The 13,342-nt window shown below is 55.8% G+C and overlaps 1 protein-coding gene across 2 annotated transcripts in view; it reads right to left on the minus strand.

Annotated features, from left to right (window-relative positions):
- Positions 1-463: 463 nt before the first annotated feature.
- The window catches only part of SH3PXD2A (SH3 and PX domains 2A), a 246,450-nt gene continuing 233,571 nt past the window's right edge, over positions 464-13,342 (minus strand). For both annotated transcript variants that reach the window (XM_052660700.1, XM_052660699.1), the window contains 5 exons: positions 12,462-12,579; positions 8,324-8,661; positions 7,318-7,367; positions 4,573-4,692; positions 464-2,440 (listed from right to left, as the gene is read on the minus strand). In XM_052660700.1, the coding sequence (XP_052516660.1) occupies positions 464-2,440; positions 4,573-4,692; positions 7,318-7,367; positions 8,324-8,661; positions 12,462-12,579 (2,603 nt within the window). The remainder of the gene's footprint in view (positions 2,441-4,572; positions 4,693-7,317; positions 7,368-8,323; positions 8,662-12,461; positions 12,580-13,342) is intronic.

Raw genomic sequence — 13,342 nt, forward strand, 5'->3', positions numbered from 1 at the left:
TCCCTGGGAAACCAGGATAATTCACAAATACAGGTTAGGACGATACAAGGGCCACTCTGGAGGCCAAGCTAACAGCCACTGAGACCAGGCTAGGCAGGGGCAGGGCACGCGAAGCCCCTACAACCACATCTTTTCCAGATTGGCAGCCAAGGCACAAATTGGGTTTCCCACACGGCCTGTCCCAAATGGTGCCAAGTCCATCAGCAAAGTCCCCAGGGTGCACGCTTGAGGCTCAGCTTTCTCGCCCCTGACCCCAGGCCTAGGGCACCCCTGCCCATTCCCCTTCCCTGCTCAATGTAGGTCCCTGCCAGGCCCCACCTTCTAGCTGGGGTCTTTGAGGCCACACATTCTGCAGGCTTCATGTTGTCCTCCCCACCCCCTCCCATTTCCCCTTTCCCTTTTGTCTTATTCCCGCTCACCCACACCAAGGCTGGAAAGACCCACGCCCCCCCACCCCCCACCATTAGTTCTTTTTCTCCAGGTAGTTGGAGGGCACCCAGCCTTTGAAGGGCTTCACCCCGTCCAGGATCTGACAGTACCACCAGCCGTTGGGGTTCCTCTCCAGGACCTCCATGGACACGCCCTCCTGGAAGCCCGCCGTCTCGTCGTCCCCTTCATAGTCCGCGATCGAGACGTACACATCTTTGAGGTTGTTGTGGATGAACTGGGACTTCTCAATGGGCTTGGGGCGCACGGGGGACACGGGGATGCCATTGCGCTGAGTGGGCAGCAGGGGGGGCTCCGAGCCCTGGCTGGCAGCACGTTCAGCCAGGCGGCCCCTGGCCTCTGCGGCTGCCGAGCGGGCGGCGCTGAAGGAGGAGTTCCGGCGGACGCCTCGGAGGCTGTCGGTGGCTGTGAGCGACTCATTCCTCCTCAGGGCACAGGACAGGTTGCTGTCCTTGGGTGGCGGGGACACGAACACCGACTGGGGCCTGACGGCCACCTGCCGCACGCCGTTCCTCATCTTCACCGCCCCGGCGCCTGAGGTCTTGACGAAGCCCCCGGGCGGCTTGGAGGGGATGGGCGGCGTGGCCCTCTTGCTCTGGTTGACGGTGTTGAGCGCTTGGACGCGCTTCTCGATTTTTTCCAGGCTGTCTGACTTGCCCTCGTTCTGCTTGCTCTTGGGGGCCACTGTGTCCATCTCTTTGCCAGGCGGGTCAGATGGCTCTTTCTCGCCGAGCACCAGATAGTGGGCGGGGGCCCAGCCCTCCAGCTCCCCAAACCTCACGTACCACCAGCCGCTTTCCAGCTTTTCAAGCACCTGTACCTCCACGCCCGCGGGGAAGCTGATCTCCGAGTCCTGGACCTTCTGGTAGGCACTGCATGTGGTGTAGGAGGTGGCCTGCCCTTCCCGCCCCCTCTTGGTGGGACAGGGGGGCGAGGCAGCAGGGAGGGTGATGAGGTCGGCCGAGCCTCTCCTGGACCCCTCGCTGGGACCCTCGAAGGCCGTCTGGGGGGGCAGCTCGGAATCCTCGCTCTTGGAGCCCTTGAGGCCGCCCCGGAGCTGGCCCGTGGGCCGCAGCTGGCGCCGTAAAGTGCTGATGTCCATCCTCTCTTGACTCTGGGACTCCGTGCGGTTCAGGAATGGCTTGGGCCGCACCGACGGCTTGGCCCGGGCACAGGAGGTCAGCCCAACCTTTGGGTCGGCATCCTTCTTCGCCCCGACCTTGGGAGTGCCACGGATGCCCGCGTCCGAGGCGGAACGGGGCTTCAGGTCCCCACTGTTCTTGGACAAGGATGAGGAGGAGGAGGAGGAGGAGGAGGAGGAGCAGGTGGTGTTGATGGTGATGGACGAGGAAAAGGAGGCCGAGGAGTGGTTCTTCCCCAGTTCTGCCTGGGCGTTCTTCTCCGCCTTGAGCTTCAGAAGCGAGGATGATTTGGGGGAGTCCGATTTGGGGGAATTTTTCCTGGCAAGGGACAGCGGGGAGCCCCCTGGGGAGTCGCTGTCTCGGGAGGAGCGTCTGGCTGACAGGCCATCCTCTACACATGGCCGGAAGCCCTCGTTCTCGTAGATGGTCTCCTCCTCCAGGGCCACGTCCTCTGTGGATCCGCCCACCTTGAAGCGGGCGCGCTGCAGTGAGGAGGCGGGCGAGGGCCTGCGGGGCTGGGTGGGCCGCCTGTCTCCTGAGCCACTGTCCTCCGTGGGCTCTTCGCTCAGCTCCGGCTCTGAGTCGAAGCCAAAGGCAGGGATGTCGTACTCGGGCTCCTCGTACTTGAGCCTCAGAGGGGAGTCCTGGCTCTCGCTGGGACCGGCTGGACCCTCGTCGGCCTCCTTGGGCTTGCTGGGTGGCGCTGGCGGGGGCACCTTGGGCCGTGTCAGAGTGCTCGTGCGGCGGCTCAGGTTGGGCTTCTTGCGCTTATCGATGTAGGATGCGGGGGCCCAGCCCTCCTTCTCACCAATCTGCACGTACCACCAGCCACCTGAGTTCTTGTCGATGACCTGGGGGAAAGGGCAGGCAGGCCAGTGAGCTGGGGGACTCGCTGGCGCCTGACCGTGTGTGGGCTGGGCCCTGACACTAGGCTCTAGAAGACAGTATCTCCACTTCCTGGACAAGCTAACACCACTAAGTGGCGCAGGACCCAACGTAGGAAGTGATGGGCTGGCATTCAAACCCAGGTCTCTGTCATCTCCAGGGTGGGGGATTCCCTTTCTCCAAAGCCCCCGCCCCTGTTCTTCCAAGTCTCCGTCAACACCCTGGTGGAGCTGGCCTCCTGCACAGACCCTCACTTCCCTTCCTGCTGAGCCGCTATGCTTAGAAGATGCCCTGTTCTCAGTCCCTACAAAACCCCACTGGCCAGGGACCCATCTGTACAGAAGATTGCCACTGGACCACTCCCATCCCCCAATCACCCGTGCATTTCTGGCCCTCCCTTGGGGTCCCTGGAAAGGGTCTCTCAGGGCAGAAGAGAACAGGAGGGTGCAGGTGAGTGGAACTCAAAGGTAAAGCCTGAGACCAGATCTCCCTGGTTTCCCCACTGCACATGGTCATTTCACACTACTGAAATCCCACCACTGAGGAGATCTCTGAGTTGGTTTCCCATGGGAAGGTTGGGGCTCTCAGTCATTCCCACATGAGTATAAACTCACTCAAGAAGCTTGTTTCTAAACTGCTACTTGAGACTGGAGAAAGGCCAGGAGTGTGCTTGCTGGCTGTACCAAGGGCTTTCCATGTGTGCAGGCTCCGCATTCCAGGATACAGGGGCCAGCTGCACTCATTTTCTATAAGGGCATTGAGCATCCCAGGATCTGGGTCTTGGAACCAACCCCCCATGGATCCCGAGGGACAACTGTAATTTTGAACTGTGGAACACTCCTGGAAGAAGGGTCCCAGGGAGAAGGAGGGAGGCTTGAGAGCACTGGCTGTAGGGGAAGAGGGGCAAGCGAGGAAGGAGGAGAGAGTCCTTCTGAGGCCAGCTCTCGGCAAACCCTGCCCTGCCTTGGGTCCTACATTTCATCCCTCGCTCTGCCCACTCCACACTCAAAATGCCTGCTTGTGTAGATCCTAAGAATGTCAATTCTCTTACACCATGAACTCTGTAGGCTCTTCTGGAAGCACAGGCACCACTGAGAGGATGATTTCTCTTGGAAATTTAGTTCTAAGTTCTAGGCATGTGATTTAAAACATCCACTATGGGGATATCACCTCCTCAATAGGTAGAGACTGCCCAATTACTCTTCTGATGGTTTTATAGGAAGTATTGGATTTAACTCCATTACTACACAGAGCCACCCAAGAGAAATGGCTGAGTCACGGATCTTCTCTGGCCCCTGGAATGCCACGTGTAGCGCTGGCCACAGAGCGGGGTCTCAGAAATGCTAGGAGATGGGCTGGGAGGGAGCAGGAAAGGGCCTATGACCCATCTGTAGAGAGAACTCATCAAAACCTGGGGGAACAAATGCTAGAGGATGGGCTGGGAGGGAGCAGGACAGGGCCTACGACCCGTCTGCAGACAGAGCTCATTAACACCTGGGGGAGAAGTGCCTAAATCAAAGCTCAGAGGTGCCTGTGGTGTGGACATGGTCAGAACTGGGGTCCTCAGTACCTTACTGTGGCTGCCTGCTCCACACTCTCCCAGCAACAGCACTTCCTAATGTAGGTCTTGTGGAACCCTGGCCCCCAGATGCTCCTGGGTGAGGAAGCTAGGCGGTCCAGTCTAGTCCAGTCCCCTCTTAGAGACACACACAGTGACACCCCATATCTAGGTTCTGAGAAGTTCTGCAATTAACACAACAAAGCTGGCTGGGTTTTGTTTAACTCACTCTCCTCCAAAGTCATTCGACTCCAGAAGCCCTTTGTTTCAAGGCATCTCCGTCACAGGCTCCTGTGTTGAGCTTTGGGAAATGCTGGTGTGAGGGGAGCTGGTTGGAGAAATGAGCCGTGGGTTCTAGTCCTGGCTGTGACACAGGCTTTAGGCGAATTCTCAGCCTCGTGGGTCCTGTCTCTGCACCTTTCCTGCCCACCCCTCAGGAATGTTGCCCCCCTGCCCCCCACCCCCAGACATAAATGGGAAACATGGGAGGCCTCTGACCGGCATGAGTTATACCACTTAGCCTCATGGCCCCAGGCTCACCTCTGCCTTCTGTCCACCTCGAAAGCTGATCCCATCAGAAATGCACGACTGGAATTCAGCAATTGTGTAGTACTCCACCTCAACAGAAGGGGGCTCTGGCGGCTTCGGCAGCTGGAATCCCTGAAGCAGAGAAGGGCTCAGTGAGCAAGACCCACCTGATCAGAACGATAACAGAGGTGAGTGTGGCACTTACAGCAGCTGGACAGCAGCTGACCTGAGGATTATCAATCACCTGAGTCTCAGGGTGTCTCCCTAAGAGACCATGCTCCTGCCCAGGCTCTCTAAGAATACCCAGGATTCGCTCACAACTTGTTGGAGCTATGAAAATGACCCTCTAGTAAATCTCCACTTGGAATCCAGTTTTCAGGTCCCAAAGTGAACGTTAAAAAACAAAGAAACCGTTGTAACAATGCCCTACACACTGCCCCCCAGGAGATGAAAGTCACATCCTTGAGTCTCAGGTGAAAGTCTACTGGGGTGACACCTTGCTACAGAGGTGTGGGGTGAGTGTAAGGGACTGTGGGGTTGGTGAGACAGCCCTTGGGTCGGTCATCATGATGATGTCAAATGGTCAGGCAAGCATGGAATAAAGCTCAGGATCATTTGCTCTGGGGGTGGGGTGATCATGCTGGGCAGCCTAAATGCTTCCTAGATGCTGGCATGTTGATACCTAAGCCTGACATGCAGAGAAATTTAGAATGTGGCCCCAGCCCATGACCTGTGAGCCTCAATCATTCATTTTACAAATGTTTGCTTTGTGTCTGCTGGGTGTCAGACTCCATTCCAAGGCAACAGGCAACCAAGAATGAACTAGGAGGACAACCCTCTTGACCTTGTGGAGAGGACATTCCAGCTTTGGCTGGTCTCTATTCCGACGAACGAGGACCTGGTATCTCCCTATCACTTCCAGTATGTCCTGGGATCATACAAAGAGGTTAAAATAAAAAATAAAAAAGGTACATGTATTTGGGAGGCTAGTGTTGGGGAAGCAGCTTTTGAGGACAACCTCAAATGACCCTGCCTTGCAGATGGATACATGTGGGCTCCAAAGCCAGGTCAGCAGTTCATCAGCTATGTGACCCTGAGAAAGACCCTTGACCTCTCTGAGCCTCAGTTTTCTCATCTGTAAACTGGGACTAATCACAGCATCAGGAGAGAATGAAAACTTCTGGTCTAGCCAGGGGCACAGGAAACGCTCTGTAAATACAAGCCAAAGTTGAACACCATCCTGAAACACCATCCTATTCCTCTTAACCTGCCTTGTCCTTCAAGGCTCAGCATGTTCTATTCCTACCAGTCACTGTGGAGCTGTCTCAGGTCAGAGTGAGTGAAGGGTGGGGGAGGATGGTCTTGAGGGATTGGATATGATCCGGTCAATCTTCCCTGCCCTGGCGCCTGGCCCTGCTGTTGTGAGCATGCGCATATGTGGCCCTGGTCCCAGCCCAGCGTGACCCCCAGCCCGGTGGGAGTCAGCCAGACCTCGCTGGAAAGAGCAGCTCTGCTTCCATGGGCCCTGCTCTTGGTAGGTGTGGAAGGAATTACCCTATTCTTGCCAAAATCAAGTCTGCCTGAAAATAGTCAGTGGGGCTGAGAGAGATGGGAGAAGGGAAGAACGCATTGTCCAGCTGCATCAAATGTTGGGGGGGGCGGCGCGGAAACAAGACAGAGGGTCCACTGGGGCTGGTGGCCAGGGCCAGCACGGTCCCATCTCCAGGGCCCACACCTTCAGGGTCCTGTTTACAGAAGGGCCAGCATTCCAGCGACTGCTGCTATCCCCCTCCCCAGGGCAGACATCACTGATCACAGTAAATCTTGCTGCTAAGCCCTGACCTGACTGTGGAAGCCTTGTCCCCACACAGCACACAGAGCTGACAGAGGACGTGGAAAGCTGATGACCAGCCTTCTACACACCATCTCATCCCATCCTCATAACAGCCCTAGGGGATGAGTGGCATGGTCCCCCTCTCTTATAAATAAGGAAACTGAGGTGCATGGCAGGTAAGCAACCTGCCCAGGGGCTCACTGCTCCTAAATGTCAGAAGTGGAGTATGAATCCATGCCTAGCAGACCCAAAGCCCCACTCTTTCCACTGCATCCCGCAGCGCCGGATGACATTTTTCGGTTCTAAGGCTCTCTGCCTGCCACCTCTCACCCCAAGCCCCAGCACCCTGAGAGCCTATCGGCCTCCCTGACAGTCTGGGTGCCAGGAACCCCCATCCACAGGCTCCATGGACCCCGGCAGTGCTGAGCCTCTTTGAGCTTCAGCCTATACCAGTCCCTGCCATTTGCTACCCTCCCGCTGAGGGCATTCACTGATCTATCCTCTGCCCTCCCAGGCTCTGGCCTCCATCGCATCCGTCGGGCACTTCCAAGCAAGGAAGGCAAAGCTGAATGGCTTCCAGGCTCGCATGGAGAGCAGCCCTATTTCCAGCCTCTGGCAATGCCCTGGCTGGACACTCTCACCAGCCAGTCTAAATGTTTATGTCTGCCAGTGCTGTGGCCGGGGTGGATTTATTTAGCTTTGGAGTGCAGTGCCTTTTCGATTAAAAACTGTCCAGCTAGGCCCCAGGAAGGCTGGGATCCCCTGGCTTTCCTCCCTGCCCCCAACCCCACAGAGTTGGAAGCCCCAGCATGGCCCTGGGAAAGCTCTGGACCAACAGGCTCTGCATGGAGACCAGTCAACTACTGGAGGCTACGAGAGTACACCCAGAAAGGGAACAAGAAAGACAAACTGAACACACATACCAGGCTGGACTCTCTGCGAGGGGGAGGCCTTGTCCTCAGGTTCGGGGAGCCTAGAAGAGGAAACGGGGCTTCAGAAATCCCAGCCAGGCAACAGCGCCTTCCCTGCCTTCTCTGGGCATGCCCTCCTGATCCTGGAAGTCCCTGCTTTCGTCCCACGTTTATGGGGAAACTGTGCTCTCAGTCACCACAGACAGCACAGTTGGGCTGCTTCTGTGGGAAGTCAGATGTTTAAGCTGCCTTAGCTGTGTTTCAAGGGGATCCTCTAAAATGATGCACACATTTCAAAATGTGTGGACATGGGCATTTTTTTCAGGGGAAAGGGTAGATAGCATGATCAGATTTTCAAATTTAGGAGAAGAGACCATGTCTATCGACCAAATCCTTGGAAGCTAGCACAGTGCGAAGCAAAAGGAAATGCCCCTGAAACCCTTCCCAAGTGACTGCTCAGAAGGTTCCAGGCATAGAACTAATTTAAACAAGTTCAGAACTAAACTGAAAAACAGCTTTCCTCCAGATTTTGAGAATGGCTGGACACAAACAGAAGCTGGCCTCATAAGATAGAACAGTTTAACCCTCAACCACAGGCATCCCAGCCCCAGAGATGCCAGAGATTTGGAGGGGCCAGAAGCTGGGTTTCTCCTGTACAAAAGGAGGAGATTCCGGAAGAACACTGCTTGAAAGAGCTTGTGGAGGGAGGTATTCCCTCCAAGTGTCTCATATTTCCGGTAGCTGGAGGAAGGGAACAGGGAAGAAGGGGTAAGGCTCAGCACGATGCTGTATCAGCTCTCATTCTCAAAGTAGGCTTGTGTTGAGGGCCCCATTTCACAGCTGGAAGGAACTGACTTGTCCACATGTGATTAGCACAAGACAAGCTGGCACAGTGAGCCTGGGGTCAGGGGAGGATAATCTGGGGGTCATGCACACCCGCCTTGGGGTTGCCCTACACCTCATGGCCCTTCTCTAAAGAGCGGTGTGGCAAGGACCTGGGGGTCCGAGAGGCTCTTACTGATCTGGGCCCTCTGAGGGGCAATCCTGGCCACGGCTGGGGAGCCCTGGGCCAGCTTGGAGACGGTCCTCTCGGGGATGCCCAGCGCGCTGCCATTGGAGGCATTGCAGAGGATGGGCAGGCTGATCTCCTTCTTGGTAATGGGGGGCTCCGGGCCCTCGCCTTCAGCCGGGGGGGTTTCCTTGTCCCCGGACGCCTTCTTGTTCAGCAAGTTGCTGATCTCCATGATGTTCCCAATGATCTCCACTGGGCCTGCCAGATTCTTCTTCCGTGCTGGCAACTCGTCCTTGGCTTTCTTCAGGTAGGATGCTGGAGCCCAGCCCTCTTTGCCCAGGTATCTGCAGGGAGGAGAGGGACCTGGCATCAAGGGGGAGCCCTGGCCAGGCCCCAGGCTCCATCTGGCCTTGCCTGGCTGAGCTTTCTCTACTGCACCTGCAAGACACTTGGCAAACCCACTACTCTGGAAAGAACTGAACGAGGGCCAGTGAAAAGACGCCTGGAACACCCCTTCTTCCTCTCTGTCTCCTGGTTCTTTGCCTGATCCCTCTTGGTGTGGGCCCTCATGGTCTGCAAAGTTAGGCAAACACGTGACCTTGACATGAGAAGATTCTTCAGATTTGGGGTTGCCTAAAAGGTAGATTTTACCATGACCTGCTGCCTCACGACAGCAGAGGGCAATTCTAGAGATAAGAAATGAGAAGATGGGGACGTCCCTGGTGGTCCAGTGGGTAAGACTCCACACTCCCAGTGCAGGAGGCCCTGGTTCAATCCGTGGTCAGGGAACAATATCCCAGTGCCACAACTAAGTGTTTGCGTGCTGCAACTGAGACCTGGTGCAGCCAAATAAATACATAAATAAAAATAAATATTAAAAAAAAAAAAAGAAATGAGAAACTGAAGCTCCAATACTTTGGCCATCTGATGCAAAGAGCTGACTTACTGGAAAAGACCCTGATGCTGGGTCGGACTGAAGGCAGTCCATGGGTTTGCAAATAGTCGGACACAACTTTGTGACTGAACACAGAGGCACAGAGTTAAACGCCCAGTTGGAAAGGAAAGTACGATCAGAGAGGTGAAGTGGCAGCGCAGGTGACAGTCACGAAACCTGAGTTCTGGTCTATGGCGCTTTGGAACACGATCCTCTCCTGGAGCTCATTTTTTTTTTTTTTCTCTTCTGCCAAGAGGCTGGGATAGAGTAGCTGCAAACATTTATTCAGAAGGACAGACATAGCGAGACCAACTGGGAAGATGTGTATAAAGAGTGCCCAAGTGGGGAGAGCATCAGCTGCAGGAGGAGCAGACAGATCAAATTCACAGAGCAAGTCCACAAACAGACCAACGCTAAGGGGGACGACTCAAAGAACTCGGGTGAGGATGGGTTATTCAATGAGTGATCTGGGGACGACTGATGATCCATCAGGAAAATCCAGTGAGACTCTGGCCTTATAATGGTATAGCAATATTAAAAATGCAATTTGTGCATATCTCCTTAATCTTGGGGGTTGAGAAAATCTTTCTAAGTGGAACTCCAAAAGCAGAAACTATAAATGAAAAGCCTAAATAAAGCACATGACTGGATAAAATTAAAGCCTTTGGTATGGCAAAGCAAAAACAAAATGAAGCAAAACAAAACGAAAACAAAACCCCAAACCCATAAACAAAAGCGAAAGGCAAATGACAGGGCCGACCTAATTTTAGGGGATTTGCTGACTTCTGAAAATAAGCTTTTCCCTTTTTCCTTCATGGTGTTGAGCTTCCACCCAAACCCACTGGGAGCTTACTTCCTGGTCCAGCAATTGCTGGCCGATGCCCCAGAGTCTGGGGTGCAATGTCCCTGCCTGCTCCCTGGGACATCTGGCTGTCTGGAATGGCTCCTCCATGCCAGATGTCTGACAACAGCACCCCCCACCCCTCACCGCCTGCCTCCCTGATCAGGCCTGGTTCTTGGGAGCTTAGTAGGTAGGAGAAAAGGGAATGTGGAAGTTCAAGGTTCTAACATGTTTGAGCTTTGCTGGAAAGCTCAGGTAGGAGGTGGCTTCTTACGTTCACTCACATGAATGTGCGGGCAGACTGACCCAAGCTTGTCTGTCTGGCCCCGTGTTGGGGCTTGGAAGGCACATATCAGTGAATAAATGGATGGAAGTCAGAGAGCTGGCAGACAGAAGCACAGTTTCAGGGGTGGATGGAAGCAACTAGAAAGGTGCCTAATTTTACCTATACCAACAACCAAGGCTCAGAGAAGCAAAGTGAATAGCAGAGGGTCACACCGTGAGCAGCTGGCAGCATCTTGCCCAGAACCTGGTGCCCTTCGTCTAGGAAGATGATGAACCAGCTGGCCACCGCGAGCACCCTGTGTGGAGATGAGGGGCTGGGTCTCCTGGGGTGGTGGGCAGGACTGCTCACTGCTCAGAGGGCTCCTGTTCCAAACCCCAACGTGCTCATTTGGTGTTACATGGATAAAATTAGATTCCAGACAGGAGATGCAAGGGAATCAGGAGTGGCTGTGTGTGCTTGGGTCCAACTTCGCTCACATCTGCTTTCCAGCTCTGGAGCACGGAATGACTCCAGAGGGAAGCGAACTGGAAAAGGAGGATGGGGGGGTGGGGGAGAGAGAGAGAGAGAGTGTATGCGTGTGTGTGTGGTGGGGGGCGTAGAGAAGACAGGAAATAGGATCAACACAGAGCCTGGGATGCTAGGAAATGGCATATTTAAGGGGGTGTTGGCAACGTTCTTAAGGTGGAAACTTTCAGCAGGGTTTTCTCAGTTGAAGCTCCCACTGACTGAATGGCCATGCCATAGGGACAAAAGTTGACTAGATGAACCAACTCAGTGATTGCATTGGTCATTTTAGAAAACTAAGAAAAAACCCCAGCAGCCTTGCAGATAACCTCTAGGTGGATGATTTAGGTTAGCAGCCTGCTAGAATGTTCCCTAGCCTTCCCATGCAGGCTTGTGGCAGCTGCACTGTGGGCTTGGCACTAGTTTCCATTGTCCAGGCACATACTCCTGAACCACCTAATGGGACAGAAAGAGGCACCTCAGCCCCCAGACTGGTATGCACAGGGCTGAGCGGCAGGGGCGGCTATGCCCTGGCAGGTCACACTAAGGTTCAGGTGGCTGGTGATCTTCACCTCACCAGTCAGCAGAAACCCATCTTAACACCACATGGTGCGCCATGTGACAAGCAACTGTCCTGTGAGTACCCCCACCACCTGGGCCACCTGTGCCCTCTGTGGGAGAAGGCTCTGAACAGCACCCTGCCCACAGAGGGTATGGGGTTCCCAGGTGTGGTGAGGTGGTTCTCATAGCCCACAACAGGGACTATTGGACATCAGGGTTACAGGCGGAGAAGAGAAACTAAGTAAAGTCATCACAGCTGAACTGCTTCTAAAGAACCCAAAAACATTTCCTGGGAGTAATCCCCTTAGCTGGCCTGGGCAGAGGGGCCTGGAGGGCAGGACCTGGTAGGAAGACGTCAGTGAAGCCTCCAGGGTTGAGCCTTCTTCCTCGAGCATCAGGAACCTCCCCACTCCCCTTCTCACACCCCCAGATGGGTTTCTCAGCTGGGAAGCAGGAGGAGGCCCAAGGAGAGGGAACGGCAGAGCAAGAGGCCTCTGAAGCAGGCCTGGGCTCAGGCCTCATTTCCGCCCCAGCTCTCTCAACTATGGAGCCAGCCCTGCAGAGTGGAGCAGCTGGGGCCAGAGCTTGCATCTGGGGACCCTGGTGCTGAGCCGTGGGCAGCAGGGGCCGCCTGCTGTGACTTCAGCAAGGCCTGTGGATGCCGGCATTCCAGGTGGCCCAGGCTGCAGAGCACGCCGGGCAGCCAAGGCCGGACACAGAAAACCAAGTTCAGATGTGCTGGAGCCTCTTGGCAGACGCACAGGGAGGTATTGCCCCACAGCCTGCAAGCCGGGCCGGGCCCCTGCGCCCTGCTGGCCATGGCTCGGCTCTGCTTTGTGTGTCCCGTTTATGTGTCCCGGGAGGGAATCTGCAAGACGAGCTCCTCTGTCAGAGCAGCTCAGCTGTGTGGAGCTGAAGCAGACAGGCTGGGCCGTGGGTGCCTGGTTCGGTCAGGATCTGCCTGCCAGCCGCTGCCCAGGACCAGCCTGGGGGCACCTCACTCTGCTGGGGCTCCTACCTGATATACCACCAGCCCTCCAAATTCTTCCGGATCACCTCCACGGTGACTCCCTTCTCAAAGCCAATCTCGTCCTTGCTTTGGCTGGCGTAAGGCTGCACGGTGACGTACTTCTCCTCTGCGGGTGGTGGGTGAAGCAACAAAGCACGATTATTTGCGGACAGGGTACGGACCTTTCTCTGTCTCCCTTTCTGCCCTGGCCTGGCCTCACTTAGTTGGTGCCTGGAGTGTGCTGGGTCAGCCTCTGGCTTTCCCAGGAAAGGGAGGAGAAGGGACCTGGCCTCACAGCTGCACCTCAGGTGGCCCTGCAAGACCCAGGCCGTACAGAGCTGGCTCTCCCAGCCCCCCAGTCCCACAATTTCAGCCAGGGTGCAGGCAGGAGCCTGGAGTCCTCAGGGCCCCCGAGAATTCCTGGACTGAGGGCAGGGCCACGAGGAACCTGGCCCTCATGGGGCCTGAGTTAGGGAGTCTGAGAACAAAACTGGACGTCCCCTCAATGTCCAGAGGCCCCTCAGCAAGCCCTCTCCTTCCTGAACACGCCATCCATGCCCCAGGCCTGCTCTCCCAGCCCTTCTCCAGCCTTAAACCCCTCCTCTGCCCAGCCTTCCCACAGCTCCAGAGGCCCTCAGTCCCCCGATGACTCAGCTGATCACCCGATCCCATCATTTCCCCAAGGGGACCCGATGGGCGTGCTTATGCGTCTGGTTAAGGGTCCCAGGGCCACGCTGAGCAGTACCATCAGGCAGGAGCCCCGAGCTGGCTAAGATGACCTCACCACTTGGCAGAGCCCCACTGGGAGCTGCCTGCCCTGGGCCCCCCGTAGCACTGCATCCCCTGGTTGGGGCTCCCCAGGAACTGGGAGAGGGGCACCTTGTGGAAGC

Source organism: Budorcas taxicolor, chromosome 23 (assembly GCF_023091745.1).
Source record: "Budorcas taxicolor isolate Tak-1 chromosome 23, Takin1.1, whole genome shotgun sequence".
Lineage (NCBI taxonomy): Eukaryota > Metazoa > Chordata > Mammalia > Artiodactyla > Bovidae > Budorcas > Budorcas taxicolor.